This window comes from Natator depressus, chromosome 1 (assembly GCF_965152275.1).
Source record: "Natator depressus isolate rNatDep1 chromosome 1, rNatDep2.hap1, whole genome shotgun sequence".
Lineage (NCBI taxonomy): Eukaryota > Metazoa > Chordata > Testudines > Cheloniidae > Natator > Natator depressus.
Window position 1 is genome coordinate 292,141,791 of NC_134234.1, and position 21,513 is coordinate 292,163,303.

General features: G+C 40.7%; 1 protein-coding gene across 1 annotated transcript in view; it reads left to right on the top strand.

Annotated features, from left to right (window-relative positions):
- NELL2 (neural EGFL like 2) overlaps positions 1-21,513 on the top strand; it is a 225,293-nt gene that overhangs the window by 63,096 nt on the left and 140,684 nt on the right. Inside the window, exon 9 of the mRNA XM_074942171.1 lies at positions 597-699. Coding sequence (XP_074798272.1) covers positions 597-699 — 103 coding nt within the window. The remainder of the gene's footprint in view (positions 1-596; positions 700-21,513) is intronic.

Here is a 21,513-nt window from a genome sequence, read left to right on the forward strand (position 1 = left end):
ATTGTCTTTTTGTTCCACAAATTTCTGGGGGGCGGGAAATTACCAGTTCAACTTTTAACAGTTTATTGTTAGGTAGTAGAAGTTGTAAGTAGAAGGAACTACCAGTAACAAACCGAGTCTGAGATAGTCAGATAGAATGCCTGTGGTTGAGATAAAGTGTTAAATGCATGGTATGTTTTTGTCTCAGATTTTTCATACAGCTGTGGTGATATTATCTTTTTTAAAATTAATGTAGTCTTTCATGTGAAAATTGTAAGGCACAATATTGTTCTATGAGGCTTTTATACTTCACACTAATCTACCAATTTGCAATTGATTGGCAGAATGTCTATGCTCCAAATGATTAAGATTTCTTTTTACCAAGCAAAATTGTTTTCATCTTAATGAACACATCAGACTCATAAAAAGCCTACTTGGAGTAATAATTTTTTAAAGACCTAGGGTTGAATCTTTCTTTATACTAATAATTAAGAGAAACATTGTAAATATGACTTAATTTGGTATTGCTGAGGAGTTTTTCACATTTAAGAAGCAACTTTTAAATTCATGTATTTCACAAAAACTTTATATGAAAACATCTTTTTTTTTCTTCCCAGAATGGTACTGTGCAATGTGAAGCACTGATTTGCCCATTTTCTGATTGCCTACTGAATTCTGCTCCTGCATATGTGGATGGCAAATGCTGTAAAGAATGCCAATGTAAGTTTTATTGTGTGGTGCTTCTTTCTGTCAAATAGTATTTTTGAAATCTGAAAGGAAGATGTATGTACCTTTCAAAAGAGATGTCACCAACAGAGCTGGTTGCAAAATGGTTTGTTTGGGGCCTTTTGTGGAAAATTTCAACTTTGTTGGAAAACAGCGAATTTTTTAGCCACTGACATTTTTTTCAGTTTTTAGCCAAAAAATGTTGGTTTTGGAGGTTTCAGTTTTCTGGCAAAAAATCAAAACATTTCAAAAAAAGCAGACATTTTCTGTGAAAATTTTCATTTAAACAAAAATCTTATTTTCCATTAAAAAGAAAGTTGACAAAAATTGTGTCAACAAGCCTTAGTCACCGCTATCCCCATCTTTGAATGCAGTTTTATTTGATTGGTTGGCTGGCTGGACATGCAGATACATCAGGTCACCAGAAGGGACCACCAGATCTTCTGATCTGACCTTCCGTATATCACAGGCCACCAGTACCATCTGGCACACACACACTAAATCCAACAATGGAAATGAGACCAAAGTAAATGAGACCCACAGGAGACTAGATTATTATGTACCACGGACAGAGACTAGGACAGACTGAGGTGCACCTGTGCCCAAGGCCCCCCAGGAAAATGATTAAATGGGACATACCCAGATAATCTTGGCAAGTGACCCACACACTATGAGGAAGGTGAAACCCCCCCAGCGTCAAGCCAATCTGACATGGAGGAAAATCCCTCCTGGCCCCACATATGACGATAGTTATTTAAGCAAGAACCAGTCAGCCAAGCACCTGAGAGAAAAAATGCTCAGAATATTTGTGCCTTGAACTCGCTTTTCAGCACTATTCCAGTCTAGAAGAATATACTTCCAAAATAACATTACAGCATTAGAAATAGTGATCTGCTTTATGAATCTTGTTCTGCAATTAAGGAAACAGTAGACCTTGGCTTAAACAACCACCGAAGAGACCAGAAAAAATCGATAGCTAGAGGTGTTCTTTCACAAAAGGTCATACAAAAATCTACTGGATACTGCATGGGGATAATTTAAAGTGATCACTTAAGATAGGGGTTTGCATGTGGTTTCACTGTATTTTGGTGCTGATTGCAGTCACGATTGTGGAGGAGAATTTTTAAGTTAATCAAATCCATGGGAGGGCTGATATAGTACTTGAGGTTGATTATGATCCATGGTGGACACATATACGGTATTTTATACTAAGCAATGGCAGAACCTTTTTCTTAAGTTTCTGTGCATTAAATTGTGCGTGTATTTCTTCTAGAATTTTTGAGGGTGTCCTGTGTGGTGGTGTATATAATTTTTTCTTACCCAGTATGCAAGAACTCACAGCTGATTAGAATGACGTGTTGTAAGAAAAATTCAAGAAGACATTTTGTACTCCATTGATTTTACTCACACAGTTCATTTATATTTAATTTTGTTAGAAGTTACACAAAGACCATCCTATTTTATGAAGCCTTATTACCTTATTCTAGTAGATTAAATCTAATTGAGAGGAAATTGGAATTCAAATATACTTTTTACCAGGAACATAGAATTTATGTGAGGAATAGAGGGCTCAGGGAATTGGTAATAGGATATGAGACTTGTCAACTCTAAGTCACTATTTCAAATTTTGCCCATGTTGACAGAGACTGAAAGATTTGAAATCCATTTGGTCAGCTACAATATCTGAAATGAGTTGTTGATCTCCTATGGACAAGTGTCCATGTCACAGTTGGTATTTTTGTTGGCAGGCTCAGCAGAGAGGGCAAGAGCTGAATGGGCATGATGAACACTCAGCCTGTCTTACAGAAAGTAGAACCTTTTGGTAATGGTTGAAATGCTTGGTACCCCACAGTATGATGAAACTTGCACCATCATTACCTTTTTGTGTGTATTTAATATAATAGATGACTTCATTTTCCTGGGTTGTTAATCCAGCGTCTCTTGCACCATTAATTCCGTTGTTCAGTCAGTGTGTCATCCAAATACACACACATATGCAATTTCTAATAAAGTAGCAGAAATAAATGGTCAGAGCATAAAATGATCCCTTATTTCATCTTGGTTTTTAAAGTTAATAATTCATTTTTCAATTTATTTCATGAAAGGCAGAAATGTAGACTCTGGGAATATGAACGTATAACTATAGGTTCCATTTTGTTTGCTGTATTCTCATTTTCACTTTTTAAAATTCCTTTTTATTAGTTAATCTTTATTTATTATTAAGCTGATAATCTTCATCAAGAGAAATTTTCATATGTACAGGGAAAAGTAAATTAATATTAACACTTACATTGCTTTATGAAACAGTACCAAAGAAAAATGATATCATGGAACTTACTGTATATCAAAGTTGGATGAAATCCTTGGCTAAGTTTGTGACCTTAATCATCCTAAGACTGAACAAGCCAGAGTGCCAGAGGTCAGATTGTTCCTGGTGATGGTAGACCCCAGGGAATAGGGAGGGAGGGTAAGGACACCTATGGAATATGTATTTGCTTCACAGGCATGTTTTGTGGAGTTGCTTGTGGTGTTGGCAGATTCATGCAAATGCTAAGTAGACTGTGTCCCTGTTTCTTTCCTGCACCTTCAACTCGTGCCTGGAGGTTATTGAAGCTCTAGTGCCCTGTAGTCACTGTGCTTGGTCATGTGGTGGTGGGAAAGGCAAGAGTGGAGTGCCTTTGTTTTGTTTCTATGGGGGAGTGGAGCAGGGCACCTGTTGCAGCCTTGCTTCCCATTCTGTCACACACCAGGCAGGGTTCTTCCATCCACTACTTCATTAGCATAGTTTTCCATCCCTTATGACCTACTGGAACTGTACAAGGGGTGTGAGCAGGGGCCAGGATCTGGCTTAATGCTACCTGACATACGTGAAGTCTGGAGATGTACAGGATTTAAGATGACAGGCTTCCAAGTGTTTTACAGGTTTGTGAACTATTTCAGTGACTCTAGTGGGGAATCTGATGGATTAGGAATAGGACTGGGAGTTACTGGGTTCTGACACTAATTGCTGTGTAATCTTGGCTATGTCATCTGTCTAATAGTGATAAGAAATTTACCTACCTCACAAATAAATGTTTCTAAAATGCTATTTGTGTGCAAAAATATTGCTTAGCCTTGACAGTAGGAGAGGTGGGAATTTAGGACCAGCCCTGTACTTAACCTATTAGGCCACATAGCTTTGTGGAAAGGAGGCAGGTGGGGCTTCTTCTTTGGGAACACTTTTTAAAATGTACAAGTTTGGATTTTTCAATAAAAGCAGCTTTTCAGTTTTTCTTAAACTTCCAATTCATGAAGAATTAAATGCATGAAATCTTGCTGAAAATTTTCATTAAATTGGTTTCATTTTGTGGACACTTTACCAACTCTAAAACAGCTCTAGTTCTGATGGAATAGCACCAGAGGTAAATGTGGTCTTTTGATGGACTGCAGTAGGTCTTGGATCAGGCCATTGGTGAGACAGTGAATAGATCAAAAATATGGAGAAGCTGCATTGGGTCAAATGTTTGTTTTCTGGTCTGTTGTTTATCTGGTAGTGGTGCTACAGTCATTCAAATGTTGTGGGTTTTACAAAATATGGATGTTGTAGAAAGTCAGGGACATTAAGCTTTTCAGCCATTGCAGAGGATCAGCTGCTCTTCAGTCATAAATCTTTATACTTGTGCTTTTAAGATACCAATGTAAACAGAGAAGAAATTCTACTGTTCTGGTATGAGTTTCTGAAAAAATAGAGAAGTTGGACACTACTTTCAAAGTATCAACAAAAGAGTGTTAGACATAACAGTCGCTAGATTGTTCAGTGGAACAATCTAGCGTTTATGGTGGACTCCTGCTTTCGGTGTGCATACTTTCTGAATGCTACTTAGCATTTTTGGAAAATATTGTCCCTACAGCTTTAGCTCTCCTGTTCTGAAATGGCTCTGGTGACCTGATTCCTCAAGCCTTTGAATAACATACAATGATAGTACTATGTGATAATGACAGAAATAAATGCCTTATGTACCAGGTTGTCCTACAGAGATGAATTACACTGTCACAACATACTCTACTGGATATTTACCCAGGTTGTACTAGTGTTCTGTAATATTGTGTCTTGAGTTTTAGTGTCTCAAGCAAAATGGAATTGTTCTTAATTTAGGAATAGTACGAATTACTAAAAACAAACAAAAAGAAACAAATTTGAGGGAAAATATTGCTGCATCTATGTTGATCAGTGAAATCAATGGAGTTACTCCAGATTTACAGGGGTGTAACTTGAAAATAGAACTTGGTCCTCGATATTTATTCCTCTTCATGTAACTGTCCCCATGATTTTTCACAAATGTTTGCTGGAGCCTTTAAAATTCAACTACCCTAAAAAGGTACTGTATGTCTAATATGCAACTGACCCAAAGTCTATTAAAGTGAATAGAAAGATGCCACTGGATTTCAGTGGGCTTTGGATCAATTCCTATGTGCATGGAGAATAAAGGTATAACGGTATAAAGAAGCATATGGCCCTAACTCCTCCATTCTTGCTTTGATTTTCTTGTCTTAAGATTCTGGCATGGTTTATTATCTAGGGCAGTAGCAACTTCTATATTTTGCGTCAATCATGTTTTGTTTCCATTGCCAAACACTCTAGAGGCCCACTTGGGGCTTGGCTTGTGCCTTCAATGAGCACTACTTTTTGAATTTATAAAATAGGTGAGTTCCTTGCATCAGGAAAGCAATGCTACAGTCTCTCATCTACTAGCTACTCAACAGTTTCCTCCTGAGAAGGAAACCCATTGCTAGTTAGTCTCCTGCACCCTGAAGGCAACTTTCTGGAAAGTAAAACATAATTTACTTACAGTTACTGGAATTCTCAGAATAGATTGCTTCCACACACTCCAGCTCTCCCTTCCTCATTCCTCTGTCCCCTTTTAATCGGAGTCTGAGTCCTGAACAAGCATGAACTGAGCAAGTAAATGCATTGTGCCTCTCTATAAGCTTTCATGCATCAGAGTTTGTGGCTCCCTCCTTGGATAATTGTTTTTTAATGGTTATGGGGGATCTGCACATAATGGCACTCAATTGGAAGACTGTAGATCTGGGGGCAATGTATCACTGTGTTAGGAGAATTCCAGTTAATGGTAAGTAACCTAATTTTAGTCTCTTTGCCTAAGGAATGAATGATAAAATAAAGTAAATTTAAGCATATTGCTATTCGTTAAAATATCTTTGCATTCATGTACAGCAATCCTATGTGTCCTAGGAACAAACTGAAATACAATATTGGTAATATTACCATTAGAGAATTTAAAATATTTTCACATTGAAAAGTAGCTGTAGGCATCTTTTTCCCTTATAACCTATTCTTGTGTAGAACTTTAGCTCTTTTCCTTTCCTTTTCATTACATTCTCACCAGGGAGTTCACAAAATATAAAATTCCTGCAGCAAATTATTTTTTTTATTTCCAGTGCAAATAAAATCGAACGTATGTTAGATATGAATATTTTGGCATTCATACTACTGGGAGTAGGCATTTCGACAGTGTTCCAATCTTTCCAGCATGTCACTACTTCTACTTCAATAGCTGTCATCTTGTAAGTAGTAAGAAAAATATGGTTCACTCTATATGTAGGAAAATCACATTTTGTGTGTGTGTGTGTGTGTGTGTGTGTGTAGTGATTTCAAGATGCTCATTCTTGCTGGTAATGAGTTAAGGCACTCTACACTTGTCCTATTTGATTTTTTTTTAAGTTATATTTCAGGGAGTGCATGGCCAATTCAGAAACCTGTACTAGATATTCTAGCACATGCTTGAAAGTTTGTATTTTGGAGTACAATGCCTGTGATACCAGCAACAGTGATCTGTAGAGGACTGTGTGCTCTTATAAAGGACGAGTCTGGTTGTACCTGAAAATCCAAGAACTGAAAGGCTTGAAAAGATCCATTAAGGTCACAAAGGAATAACAAAGTGCAGCATGAGAGCACATCACAGCATCTGATGGGCTAGACTGTCAAAACAGATTTAGGACTCGGTGGGAGCTATGTACTTTGTGCAAAAAAAAAAAGAGCACAATGGCAGTTTCAGGGCTTTTTGATGGCAGAACTGCTACACTGGACAGGGCGATCTTGGAGGAAGGGAGAGGAGCATAGAAGGGGAGGTACTGCAAAAAGGCAAGGTGTCATTGTCAAAAGAGCCATATGTTCAGTGTCCCAGCAGCTCTTAAAAATAGAAGGAATGGGGAGAATAAAACTAAATTGAAAAATAAAACACAACAGAGTGTGATCTTACCCATGTGACATTATAAGAGAAGGTTGAAAAATTAAGTGGGAAAATGGGTAACATAGGGTTAAACAAAGAATAATATAATTTTTTTTAAAAAGATACTGATATAAACAATACTGCCAGGAGCATCTAATGATGAGTTTAGTAAGGAATCCAAGATTTCTTGCATTTGAATTAGATGGGGCTCTTTTCACAGGTCAGACATTTTGTCATTGCTTTATTATCCTACGTCTCATTATATTAACAGTCTAATAAGGCACCCCAAAATTCTAACTGGGGCAACCTTAGAACATATGACACATGTGCTTGTAATTAAATAAAAATTTAAACCTGTAACACGATTAGGATATTTAGTGACAATCCTGTCATATATTCCTCAGTTCTATTTGTGTCTGTTCCCTTCAAAAAGATCTTTCTTCTTACTCCTGTACTTAAAAACTCTCGTGACCTATCTGATGTACCCTGCCACCATATTTGCTTTTTTCACTGCAATTGGGCATTGGGCTGAAGGCTACAATAATTCCCAAATTTCTTCTCTCATCATTATTCTGCACCTCTAACCATTTAGAAGTCATTTTGATGTGTCCTTTTTGTCTTGCCTTCTGTATTTATTTGCATTAAGAGGAAAGTGCTATCCACTTGTGTAGAAAATTATGCAACAGCTTAAAATAGCTGACTAGAATTTTCTTTTATATACTGTTTCTATCAAATTTACTACTTGTTTATCTGGAAAATGTGTTTGCATAAATTTTGACTATAGGTTTGAGCTCCTAGTGATAATTCTGGCAGTAACCCCCCACTGGTTTCCATCTTGGAAAGAGTATACTGTATTGAAATTTTTAATTCTGGTTTCCTAAATTGCATTTTAGCCAGTTATTTAATTGGTGGAATTTTATGAAACTCTCTTAAATTTTTTTGTTAAACATAACTTTTCTTAATGGATGAATCAAATATCAAAATATCATTTACTGATTTTTTTTGTTTTGTTTTTGTTTTACATTGTTAATCATCATGGCAAATGGGGGGATAAAGTGAGAAGATTTTGTGCTAGGGCTGGTAAATTTTCATAGCTGGCTTGTGGTGATTGCTGTATCCTACTTATGTATCTATCTTGGCATTAAAACTGTGCTACAATGGGCATCATTGCCTGATGTAATAAAATGGGGATGAAAACCTTGATGTCTGTTAGCAGGGGAAGTTTCTACCCTGTTCTGAACCTGAAAATAAGATTTTTTTTCTAGCTTGTTCTGAAAAAGGCACCCAAATACTTATTATTGTAGCAAGTGGAATTTTGCACTCTCCGTAGGTAGGGAATGATGAACTACTTTGATTCACCCTATATCATCTCTCCCTTGAGAAAGTCATCTAAACTCTAGCTTCAGTTCCTTAAGCTGCCTCTTTTAAATTAGGCTCACATTTCCCTTTCTCAGATATATGTTTTGTGTCTGACATTTTATATTCAGGTTTGCCCCCATAACAAAGACAGATTTCTGGTTGTAGATGTTTGTTCTAGTTTTGAGCAGATTACTTCCATGCATTCCTGAAATTGTAGCATCCTCTACTAATCCGATTTTACAGACTTATAGAATGGTAGGTTGTATTATCAAGGTGCTCTGCGCTGTTCTGTCCACAGAAATGACTTTGAATGAATCCTTTGTACATCTAAATCAGCAGAAAGTCAATTCCTAGTATAAACTGTGACAGGGTCAGGCCAGATGGCTATAGGAGAGTAATAGAAGGCAGATATATTAGCCCCAGGCTAAGTAGGTCCCTTTTCCCTGGGTAAGGTAACAGGGAAGGTTCCAGAACAATCAGGAACCTTCTGGAGACAATTAAGACTGGCTGATTAGAACACCTGCAGCCAATCAAGAAACTGCTAGAATCAATTAAGGCAGGCTAATCAGGGCACCTGGGTTTTAAAAAGGAGCTCACTTCAGTTTGTGGTGTGCGTGTGAGGAGCTGGGAGCAAGAGGCACTAGGAGCTGAGAGCAAGAACGTGGACTGTTGGAGGACTGAGGTGTACAAGCATTATCAGACACCACGAGGAAGGTCCTATGGTGAGGATAAAGAAGGTGTCGGGAGGAGGCCAGGGGGAAGTAGCCGAGGGAGTTGTAGCTATCGCACAGCTGTTCCAAGAGGCACTCTAGACAGCTGCATTCCACAGGGTCCTGGGCTGGAACCCGGAGTAGAGGGCGGGCCCGGGTTCCCCCCAAATTCTGGTCAGACACAGGAGGAGTCGACCTGGACTGTGGGTTCAGAAAAACGGCCAAGCTGAGGGCTGCCGTGAAGCTCCAAGGCGAGCAAATCCACCAATAAGGGCAAGACCCACCAAGGTAGAGCAGGAACTTTGTCACAAAACACAGAGGTAATGTCAACTTTTGCATACAGTATGCTGCACTATACAGTTGCAGGCCTTTAATCAGGGTAGGAAATCATAAAATTATAAAAATCATTATAGACTTAAACATTGGCCATTAGGTCTTTACCTCCATATATACAGAGTTGTTAGTCAGGGAAGGATGCATATTCAAAAACTTCTCATGTTATTGAGTTTTGGGTTAATAAGTGTTATTGGTTAATAAAGGAATCACATGCTAGTTTCCAATCATTCCTTCCCGTCATTACAATACCCTGCCAAATTGTGGCAGGTTCCCCGGGGTGAAAACTGAAGCTGGAGTACAGCTGAGCCCTCTGTCTTACCAACCTGGATTCCCTCTTACACTGTGATGCTGTGGCAAGCTGCAAACCCCTCCAGGTACTGCACTTACACAGACATCCATGGCAGGGACACACCCAACTGAGTTACATGAATTCTTTTGCCAGCCACTCATGAACCAATGATAGAGAGGCTTCAGCCAATTCCCACAACTCCCCAGCCTAGGACTCCAGAGTTGTACTGTCTTGCCCTGGTCAGAAGCCTGACCGGTGTAATTTTATTACCCAGTCTGCCCCTCCTTCACTGTGGAGAGGACATGCACTAGCGCTTCCCTTTGCACTTCAACCAAAACTCACTGTTTTAGGTAAAATGTAAAAAAGATTTATTAACTACAAAAATATAGATTTTAAGTGATTATAAGTAGTAAGTGTACAGATCAAAGTTCGTTACCTTAAAAAAAAAAAAAAAAAAAAAAGTAAAATCGCAATCTGAGTTCTGTAAACTAGACAGGATTTGAATCAAGCAGTCTCACCCTGATGGTATAGTTCCTTAATACAGAAGCTGGGATTCTCCTTTCCAGCCTGTGACAACCTCCCCCGTTCAAAGTGTTTGTTCTCCAGACATGTTCCCAGGTGTTGAGTTGTGAGGGGAGTGAGGACAAATGATGAAGTCACTTCCCCACTTTTATAGATTCTTCCAGCTTGCTGAAAAGATCTTTTGCTATGAGGTGAGTCAAGCAGTGTCCATTGTCTGTGCGACCTCTAAGAAGTCTTCATTGTATAGTCCTTGGTAGCGTGGATTCCCCTTAATGGGCCAGTCACGCTGTCTGGCTTCTCCATTGTTGTACCTGAAAGGCTGGTTGTAGGTGTTTCCAATCTTACAACATATTTCAGTAACACACACATAGCAAAACTTCATAACTTTGCATACAATTATAACATATATAATCCAACAGGATATTAATGTTCAACAGATCAAGACTTTTAAAATGATACCTCACAAGGCATACTTTGTGCAAACATATCATAATTATATGACCGTGGTAAATATAGGGGTGCCAAGGTGTTGCTTTGGGATACAGAGCATCACACAAACCTTCTTCCTTTTATCCGTTCCACATAGTTAAGCCTAGCTCTCTGTCCATATTCCTGACATGAATCCTTGAACATTATTCCGTGGGAGTCTGATGGGGTGTTCACGCCACACAGCTGTAGAAGGGATTAACCGTGCCCTGCCCTACAGTGGAGCAATGGAGGTGAGTCCTCCACAGGGCCTAGAGAGGCTACAAGGGAAAGAGCCAAAGAGAGAGAGGCTGAAAGGAGCAGCCAATCAGGGCCCAGAGGCCTCACATAAAAGGAGCTGCAGGGCCAGAGGTAGTCAGTGGCTGCTAGGCACTTAGGGAGTGAGGACTGTGTCTCAGGGGGGCTGAGAGAACTGTAAGTACCTTGGACAGAGCAGCTGCTAGCAGGGATCAGGGGAGCAAGAGGGAACTCCTGGCTGTCTACTGAGACTGGACAGCTGAAGGCCCTGAGGTGATGGCGAAGAAGGTACTGATGCTGTGGGGAAGAGGCCCAAGGAATTGTAGCAGTGTGTAGAGACGTTAGAGATGTAGCAGGAGGCTGCCATCTATAGAGTCCCTGGGCTGGGATCTGGAGTAGTGGGCGGGTCTGGGTCCCCTCCACCAGCCACTGGGGAAGTGGCTAGCCTAAGGACAGTGATACCCACCCCTGGAAGGGGAAAACACAGTTGGTGACATGGCTGGAGCTATGAAGAGGACACTGAGGTTTCTGGAGTGACACGGGTCTACAGAAAGACAATGTCAGGAGAGGCACCACCAAAAGAGGCACCACTGGTGGAGCTAATCCTTAGGGCAGCCAGTAGGATGTGCCCCTGTGGTGATGTGCCATGTTATATGGAGCTTTTTGCCTGAGTAAAAACTGCAGGACTGAGTCTTAAAAGCATGAGCAAATAAATAAAAATAACCCCCCTGGTTTCTGTTCCCTTGCTCTTAAATGTCCGTTATGTGGTGCACAACATTTTTTTTCTCTCATGTGGGTGGAAAGCCTTTTACCAGGGCTGTTTAAATTTAATCCCAATCAGTCTTCCCTCTTGCTGACAATTGATCGTAGGTTGCAAAAGCCCTGTTCTTCCTTCTTTTTTCGTAAAACTTCACATTTTTCTAGTCTAATCTTATCTAAGTGTATTTGAACAGAGCTCAAGATGCTTTGTTTGTTAAATAAAACGTTTAAAGAAAAAGAAGAGTTCCTCACCCTTGAAGAATGAAGGCTCTGTGCTTATTCCTTGTTCTGGAGACTGAAGGTCATATTGCAAAACAAATACACAGATTTGTTGCTTTCAGAGAGCAACGTTCAGCATTCCAGGGTTGATCTGGAACCAAACAGATGTATCATCAGGTCTTTAAGTTGAAAAATGTCATTCAAGGACAAATGGGTTCATTTGAACAATATTTGTATTTGTCATATTATTGATATTGTGGTAGCCTGTTGGAGCCTCAGACTACACCAGGACCTTTTTACAGGAGTGGTCTATCCCTTTAAAGGTAGTAGGAGTCAGCCAACCTCCTATTCCATGGCATGGTCCTTTAAAGTTTTGGGAGTTTGGATATACACAAGCCCTAGGAAGGGACAGAGGCAGATACTGGGAGGGAGAAAGTGATCCCAGGGAGTGGTCTCAATTAGTGCTTTGGGGAGGGGGGGAATTGGACTCATGCTACCATTCCTCTAAGAGCCCAGACCAGGAGCTTTGGAGCGCAGGGGGAGCAAGGCTCCTCTCTGTCCCAGACTCCTGGCCATCCTTAGGATTTATGGGGCCCTACACAGTATTATTAAACTGATACCCCTATGCTCTACTGAAGGTGGTCCCCAGCCAGCGCTGCTGATCCCAGTGTGTCGAGGGGGCACAGCCACCAGCCAGGACCCCCAGAACCCTCCCCCCCATTGCTGACACACACCAAGCTTCGTACACAGCAGATGCTGCGGCAGTGGCTCAAGGCAGGCTTCGCGCTGTCACATGGGGGCTGCATCTTGCCAGAGCCCTCCTGCAGCCCCTTGCCACTCCTGGCTCACCACAAGCATTTTGACAGGAAGTACCAAGCAGTAATAACAACAACAATACGTGTGTGTGTGCACGTGTGTGTGTGTGTGAGAGAGCCCAACAAAGAGCCAGTGTGCGTGTGGCTGTGTGTTGGGAGACTGTGTGACAGAGTGGGAGGCTGTGTGTATGACAATCTGTACTGGGGGACTGTGACTTGTGAGAGGCAGAGTGTATGTGGGGGTGAGAGCCAGTCTGTGTGTGAGGGAGACAGTATATGTTAGAGACAGTGTGAGAGACGGTGAGCGCACTGTCACTTTAAGTCTCCCTCTCCCTCCCTTCCTCCCGCCCCCTCTCAGCCCAACTCTCCTTCCCGCCACTCCCCTACCCCCTGCTGACTCATGTGGCAGTTTCGCTCCTCCTGGCCTGGCCCTGCCCCTGCTGGAGATCGAGCGGCGCAGGCAGGCAGGGTCTAGGGAGGGACTCTGCTTTGGGCGGTGGTGGTCCTGGTCACCGCACTGCCAGTGACCCGCTGCACTGCTCTGGGCTCCCCGGGGCTGGGGCAGCAGAGCCAGAGGCTGGAGCTGAGACTGAGGAGCGAGCGAGTGAGGGAGGGGATGGGGTTGGGGGCGGGGAGAAGCTCACCGGCCCAGCGCAGGGGAGGGCCGTAGAAGAGAGGATTCCAGCCGCGGCCAGCGAGGGGAATGGTGCCCCAAATTTTCGAGTGTCCTACGCAGCCGTGTATGCTGCGTATGCCTAAGGACGGCCCTGCCCAGACTATCAGGAGGAGCTCTGGGAAGGAGGGCAGCATATATGCTGTTTTCTCCAGCATGAGGGAGACTAGCAGCACCAGGAGGACTGCTGACCTCTCCAAACTGACAGGTGAAAGGACTGAGTAAAAAGGAGTCAGTTTGAGAGAAGTTGATGGAGGACTGCACCTGGCCTGAATTATAATCCAGCTCCAGGAGGAGCGCCGTGGTCTCCTGATTTAAGGAGAGTGAGACTGTTTGAATTATAACCTAGCTCTAGAAGAAGGGTTGGACTTGGGGGCTATTTTTGTCCATTCTGACCACATGACTGAAGAGTATGCAATGCTGCTTTTGAATATAATGAGTGACTGAAGCAAGGGCAGATCTCTGAGAGATTGACAAATATTTACTTTATGTTCAGGATTTGTTGCGGACCATGCATATGGAATGCCTCTAACTGCTCCAAGTCTGCCTGTAAGAGGGTCCAGGTTTCTCATCCATATAGTAATATAGGTAGAACACAGGTTTGATAGATCCTGAATTCTGTCTCAGTGCAAAGACATTTTTTGCATCCATAGGTAGGACATGAACTTCATGCAGGAGGTGGTGAGACATATTCATCAAAGAATGTCTGGTTTGCTGTGACCATTGGAACCTGCTTGCAGCCTAGGTAAATAAACTTGTCAGTGCTCTCCACGATACTCGATCCCACCTGAACCAGGGGTTTTGGTGGCTCAGCTCCAGAGTTCTAGACCTTGATCTTCTGCCATGAGACATTCAACCCCATAATGCGGGTTGTAACTGGGAGAGCTTGGAGGGTGGGGACTGAAATTCTCTGACTTCTCCACAAGGCAGCATCGTCAGTGTAGACTTGGTTGGTGAACACTTTTGTCTAACCTTGATTCCAATGTGTGGTGCAGCAAGTCCTAATATCCAACTGATAGCTTGACAGAATATTGCCAGGGTCAGAATAAATCCTTGGCGCACACCTGAGGTTTTGTAAAAATGCAACAAAAGCCATGAATTAATATGGACTCTTGTACTGTGAAGAGTGGGTAAAAATCATCAACTCACATATTCAGTGTTGGGGTTGGGAAACTGTACTTTCTGTCTTCTGCAGGTTTAACATTAATAGACCACAGTTAGAATATGCCTTGTGTATCTCGACCTCTGTAGAAAGGCAGTTCAGAGTGAGAAAAGGAGGGCACAAATATATTTCTTGGGGGAAAAATAATAAGCTGGCTGTCATACATCAATAAGAAAAAGTAGTGCCACTCTCCCATGGACAAGCATACACTATAACCCCAGTTATAGTGCAGACAGGCTCAACTTTACATGTGGGAATGGTCTCCTTGAACTCAATGGGAGTACTAATGTAGCTAAGGTGCATATGTGTAATTGTTTGCAGTACCAGGGACTATAAGGCAGTGCTCACCGAAATATGCCTACCATTGCAAATGAGGAAGGATTATTGTCATTAACAGACTTTTTTTTTTAATTCCAGTTTATTGTGTTTTTGTAGTTGAGCCAGATTCTCAGCTGGTGCACACAGGTGTAGTTTTACTTAGGAGTCTGGAACTACTCCAATATACAGCTTGTGAGGATCTGGCCCAATGTCTTTTACCCATTTAAGGATTTCAAATCCTCAACTGGCTTACCATTTACATGTGATTTGTAGGTACTGAAGTGACAGGAGAAAGCTAATATTTTGGAAAGTACTCTTGTCAAGTTTCCTTCCCCACTCTGAACTCTAGGGTACAGATGTGGGGACCTGCATGAAAACCTCCTAAGCTTACTTTTACCAGCTTAGCTTAAAACTTCCCCAAGGTACAAACTATTTTACCTTTTGCCTTCGGACTTTTGCTGCTACCACCAAACGTCTAACCGGTTTTATTTTATTAGGAAAGAGCCCGTTTGGAAACGTCTTTCCCCCCAAAATCCTCACCAAAACCTTGCACGCCCCTTCCTGGGGAAGGCTTGATAAAAATCCTCACCAATTTGCATAAGTGACCACAGACCCAAACCCTTGGATCGTAAGAACAATGAAAAAGCGTTCAGTTTCTTAAAAGAAGGATTTTAATAGAAGAAAAAGTAAAAAGAATCACCTCTGTAAAATCAGGATGGTAAATACCTTACAGGGTAATCAGATTCAAAACACAGAGAATCCCTCTAGGCAAAATGTTAAGTTTCAAAAAGACACAAAGACAGGAATATCCATTCCATTCAGCACAGCTTATTTTCTCAGCCATTTAAAGAAATCAGAATCTAACGCATATCTAGCTCGATTACTTACTAAGTTCTAAGACTCCATTCCTGTTCTGTCCCTGGCAAAAGCATCACACAGACAGACAGAGCCTTTGTTTCTCCCCCCCTCCAGCTTTGAAAGTATCTTGTCTCCTCATTGGTCATTGTGGTCAGGTGCCAGCGAGGTTATCCTAGCTTCTTAACCCTTTACAGGTGAAAGGGCTTTTCCTCTGGCCAGGAGGGATTTTAAAGGGGTTTACCCTTCCCTTTATATTTATGACAACTCTAAATGACACTGGTTTCTAACTTCTTGCAATCATGAGAACTAGGGGCTTAGAATTAGAGCTAAATAAAACCCTATATAATGTCTTTGCTTTTTAAAAGTCTGATTCTGTTGGTGGTGCCTGATTTTGATTTCTTCTTGCTTATGTGCTATTTGATAATGAATGTTGAAATGTAATATAGAATTAATTTGGGTAGTTTTGCATAAGTGAATTGTTAATCAGGATTGACAAAGCATGTGTTTACCTTGTTTTCAGTTTTACAAGACTTCCTAAAATTAAATGGAAAACTACTCTCTATTAAAGTAATGCTTACAATTTGCTTAAGGAACATTCAGTAGGGTTGTCTGCAGAGTTTATGATCATGCCAATTACTCTTGTTATTTCAGTTCAGGGCAAGGAGAGAAGAAGAGGAAGGAATTCAAATAGGGGAAAGAGAGAAGGGGTGAAGAGATAGGGATGGGGGAGCAAAGTGCTAGTCAATTTCCTTTTGTATCCAGGCCCATGGGTAAAGTAAAGTAAATGCTTTGGAGAAACCATGACCTAGCCGCCACTTTTGATGTGCTACCCAATCTGTGCCTAAATCCAGCCTTTCTGATAGCTTCCAGATATATTGAATGGGATCTCTCCCCATGGGAGAGGGCAACAGCCACCAACAATTGCAGTTTCATTGGCTTCTAGGGGGCTCTGTCCTCCTAGACCACCTTCTAAGGAAATAACCCATATAGAAGATGCGGCATCCTCTCTCTATCCTCTCTCTCACCAATTTGCATAGGTGAACACAGACCCAAACCCTTGGATCTTAAGAACAATGAAAACACAATCAGGTTATTAAAAGAAGAATTTTAATTAAAGAAAAAGTAAAAGAATCACCTCTGTAAAATCAGGATGGTAAATACCTTACAGGGTAATCAGATTCAAAACACAGAGAATCCCTCTAGGCAAAACCTTAAATTACAAAAAGACACAAAAACAGGAATATACATTCCATTCAGCACAACCTATTTTACCAGCCATGTAACAAAAGGAAATGTAATGCATTTCTAGCTAGATTGCTTACTAACTTTTTACAGGAGTTCTGAAGAGCATTCCTGATCTGTTCCCAGCAAAAGCATCACACAGACAGACAGATCTTTTGTTCCCCCCAATTCCAGCTTTGAAAGTAACTTGTCTCCTCATTGGTCATTTTGGTCAGGTGCCAGCGAGGTTATCTTAACTTCTTAACCCTTTACAGGTGAAAGGGTTTTGCCTCTGGCCAGGAGGGATTTTATAGCATTGTAGACAGAAAGGTGGTTACCTTTCCCTTTATATTTATGACAGGCTCCTTCTGCAATTCCCCTCAGCAATACCTGCTGCGAGCAGCGGGAATTGAAATAACCAGAAAATCCCCTGCAGCCAGTAGGTGTCAAACTCTGATCCAATACTCAGTGCCACTGCTGATAAAGTACAACCAAGTCAGCTATTTTTGAGGGTCTCCCCCACTAAAATGGCTAATTCCGTCATGTGGGACTTAAGCATGCATGAAATAATATTAGTGTAATGATATCTCTATCAGCGCTCAGTTGGCCTTGCTAGCTGTTGTATTATTCATAAGCCCTTGCGTGTATACCAGAATACAATAGTTTATAAAATGGAATTAATTGTTTCTTTTCTCTTGGTAGCCTCTAACGTTCTTCTTTGGTATTGGATTTCATTGTCTGAATGCTCAACTGTGAAAGTTGCTTTGAGGATTGGATGACCAAGGCAATGTATTTGGCAATTGACATTTTGATTGGATTAGCCATGCCCAAGCTTTCAAAATCCTGGTTTTACAGGCCAAAAAAAATCCCAGTACTGTTTGAGCAAGTACAATACGGTATAATCTCCTAAAGCCAATCAGAGTCATGCATGTCTGTCAATATCCAATCTTCAACTCACATTATAATTGCCATGTGGATAATAGCAACCTAATGTTTTTACAGAGAAGATATCAAATGCTTTCTTCAAATTCCCTATGTAAAGATAGTGTTTTCTTCTGCAAAGGCAACATTTATGAGCTAGTGCTGCCTTATCAACAGATATGAGGAGCATATATAATTTTGAGGTTTTATTATTTGTTGAATACTGTCGGTATTCTTGGTGCTATACAAAACACAGAAGAGGATATGTTTCCTCGAGCATTTTAATCATTACAGGCCACTCTTGCTCATGTTGAATAGCATTTGTTTGAGAGATCCCCAGTGGGACTAGTTGTCCAAGCAATGATTAGAGTATGTTTTGTCATAACTTTTTGTTTTAAAAAAAATGGGGCTTTCTGGCTAAAATAAAAATGTATACAGAAAACTTTTGATTAAACTTTTATTTACATATTTGGTAATGCAAAAAACCAAAAGGCAATTTTTTTTTCTGTTAACTACTTTTGAATGACTTTTTTTTTCCTTTTTGGTTTTTTCATTGAGAACATAATTTTCAGGGGAAATTTTGAAAAAACAGAACATTTTTAAAATTTCCCCACTATCTAGTAACTGCTACTCTTTGTGAATAAAGGCTGCAGAATCAGGCTTTTAGGAAATGAACAAAGAGGATGAGTTAGTGTATTGTGATTTCTCACTGTGAATGCACATTAGATAAACAAAGTGTGCCACAATATATAATGCAAACATTTTCAAAAGCAAATAGTTCCCCTTTCCTATTGCTGTGAACCTCTTACACATACCAGTCTTTTTGTATGAGGATATTGGAATAGTCTTTTGATGTGAGCTGTCCCAGTTTACCCAGGTTGACAGTTTGAAGTACCACTGTGTGTGTGAAGTGGTGGGAGGAATCCTTTTCAATCTCCCACTTATGATAGTGTTGAATTCAGATAACACTATACCTGTTACTGCGGGTTACCATAGCACAACTATTGTTACTTCTCTTACAAGGCCTCACACCTCCACCGAAGGCTTCTTTGGAAGCTTTCACAAAAATTATTTCCCTTTGCTGGAGAGACAGGTATATATTCCTGTTGGCTTTTCATACTGTTGTGACATGTCTCAATAAAATATGTTTTAACTGAAAGGAAGGCTATAAGAATTTACATGTTTCGTGGCTTACTTTTATTTTTAAGATCTTTTTATCCTGTTTCAGTAGAGGCTTATTTGTTGACATAAATAAACTTTGCCATTTTAGTGGGCTCTAACTTACTGTCCTTTCAACTCCAGTGTGCATATTTGGCTGTGGAATCTGTGGCACAGAGATACTGTGGTGGTTGATGCTATATAAGTACCATAGATAGACTCACTATATTGCTGGAATATGATCTGGCTCTGCCTCTGCCTCTTGCTAGCTATACTTCTATCTGATTAGTCAGGTGCCTTTAGCCACTACTTTTCTATCATTGATAGCCCAGGTCTCTGTTTAACTACAGGCAGCCACACATTCACTTTACTTCATGAGATCTCCAAATTGGCTTCATACGATTACAAACTCTCTCTCAAACTCTGTATCCTGCTGTCCAATGTAAAAGTTTTACTTCATCTGTCAGATCCATCTGTCTTCACTTTGCTGGTTCCAACAGTACTTTCTAGGCTGCCAGCCCAGTTGACATTTCTGCAAGCATCTCCTTTACCGATAACGGTATAATTGTTTTTTGGTTTGTGAAAGGTGACACAAAGAATACTTAGATGAGCCTTTAGTTTGGGGGTAAGAGGAATGGCTTAGGAGCCTTCGCTTAGGAACAGGTGGGCAAGATAAATTATATAATTTCCCCATAGTAGGCAAGGACCATGAAAATATAAGAAACATTTGTGTAATGATATCTGTATTATTTTAAATTGACTCATCATCAGTGTGACTAAACCGCCTATTAGCATTATTAGATATGGCTCGCATTGCAGATACTTACAGGTGTTCATAAAAATACTCTAGACCAACCACTTTGCATTTTCAGAATAATGGAGAAAGTCTCTCCTGTTTTGCAACTAATCAGAAGCAAGATATAAATACTATTTAATTTCTGATCCTTAGGAAATTTCAAATCAGATTTTCTCTACTGAAGTTGCTGAAGCCTACTTCCACTGTTGTCCAACAATGATTAACTTGAAGAGCTAGCAGCAAATTTTCCATCTTGAAATCTGGAATCACTTTAAGTTGTTGAAGGAGATGGCATAGAATAATAATGGAAAAAGTTCATTATTCACTAGCTACTCTGACAAAGCATCATATACCCAGGAAGTGAGCAAAGAAGACCCTGTATGAAACACTGCCAGGGATAAATGAGAGAAGGAAGTGCATATTAATTTAATAGTGACTTGGCATTAGACAGATAGAAATTCACAAAGGATGAAATGGACCCCTGTGTAAATTCCCAGGGATAAAGGCCAGCACAAAGGGTAGGCACCACTTAAGTCCTCCAAATAGGGTTTAAGATGGACTTATGTAGGGCATAAACCTTGTGCAGGGTGACTGCACAGTGAAGAATGTCACCAAGAAGAGGCCAAAGAGGACATCCTAAAATTGGCAGAGAAGAACCAGGCGAAATTTTGTGGCAAACAGAAGATGTGGCAGGTAGGAAGATTCCAAGATTTAAAGTACATGTCAAAATTATTGAAATCTTTCTCAAATTTTCAAATCAGTTTTGTTGCTCATCAGCTGACTAGGATGATGATTCAATAAGATGGATGGAACAGTTCAGTGATATCCTGAATTGCCCTCTGTCACTTGGTGATAAGTTTGAAACAGAATTAGCTCAAGCACTACAGGGAGATGTACACACGTACCTCACAGCAATAAGTAAGTGACCGGAATAGCAAAGATAGCAAGAGTTATTTGGATTGCTTGTTCTGTCACCAAAGAACAGCGTGCTAAAAAGCACATGAAGGGATAGCATCATCTTGAGGCCAGTAGGAGGGAAAAGGTATTATGGAGGACAGATGATGGCTTGACAATGAGCTATCAGTAACATACTGAATGTGACCTGGTATGAGGTACAAACAGAAATGAAGGAATCCCTAATAGACTTCATAGAATCCCTGCTCTTCTGCCTTTCTAGAAAGCTGTGCTTGAAGTAGTTTTGTTTTAGATAGGGGCTTGGGGAGGTTGGTGGGGAGAGGATGTGGTTAATGCTGTGAAATAGTGGGACAAATTAATCTGTGGTATAATTGTTCGGGACTGGATAGCTATTGTATGTGTGGGATTCCATCGTGATAGAATCCCACACAATGACAGATGGAATCTCACACAGACAATAGCTATCAAGTCTCAGAACAATCAGCCATCAGGTAATTTACTGACTGTGATACAATAGTCCTTTGGAATAGGAGGAGTTAAGAAGATGAACTATGATATGGTCCAAAGAGTTACCAATGACAAACTAATCATTCATCCCCTTCTGGGAAGTGTTTAGCCAGGTAGAAGTTAAATCTTCACTGGACTTTGCAGTTACAGAATTATGGTCCAGATGTTCATGTTCTTGGACTTCTTAAGCTAAACAGAAATACAAAGTCCCCATCATCATGGGACACCTACAAGCTTGTGACATCTGCTGGCAGGAGGAAGAAAAAACAAGCTGTGACGCTGAACTGACAAGGAAGTAGGGTCCAAGTGTCTTCTGA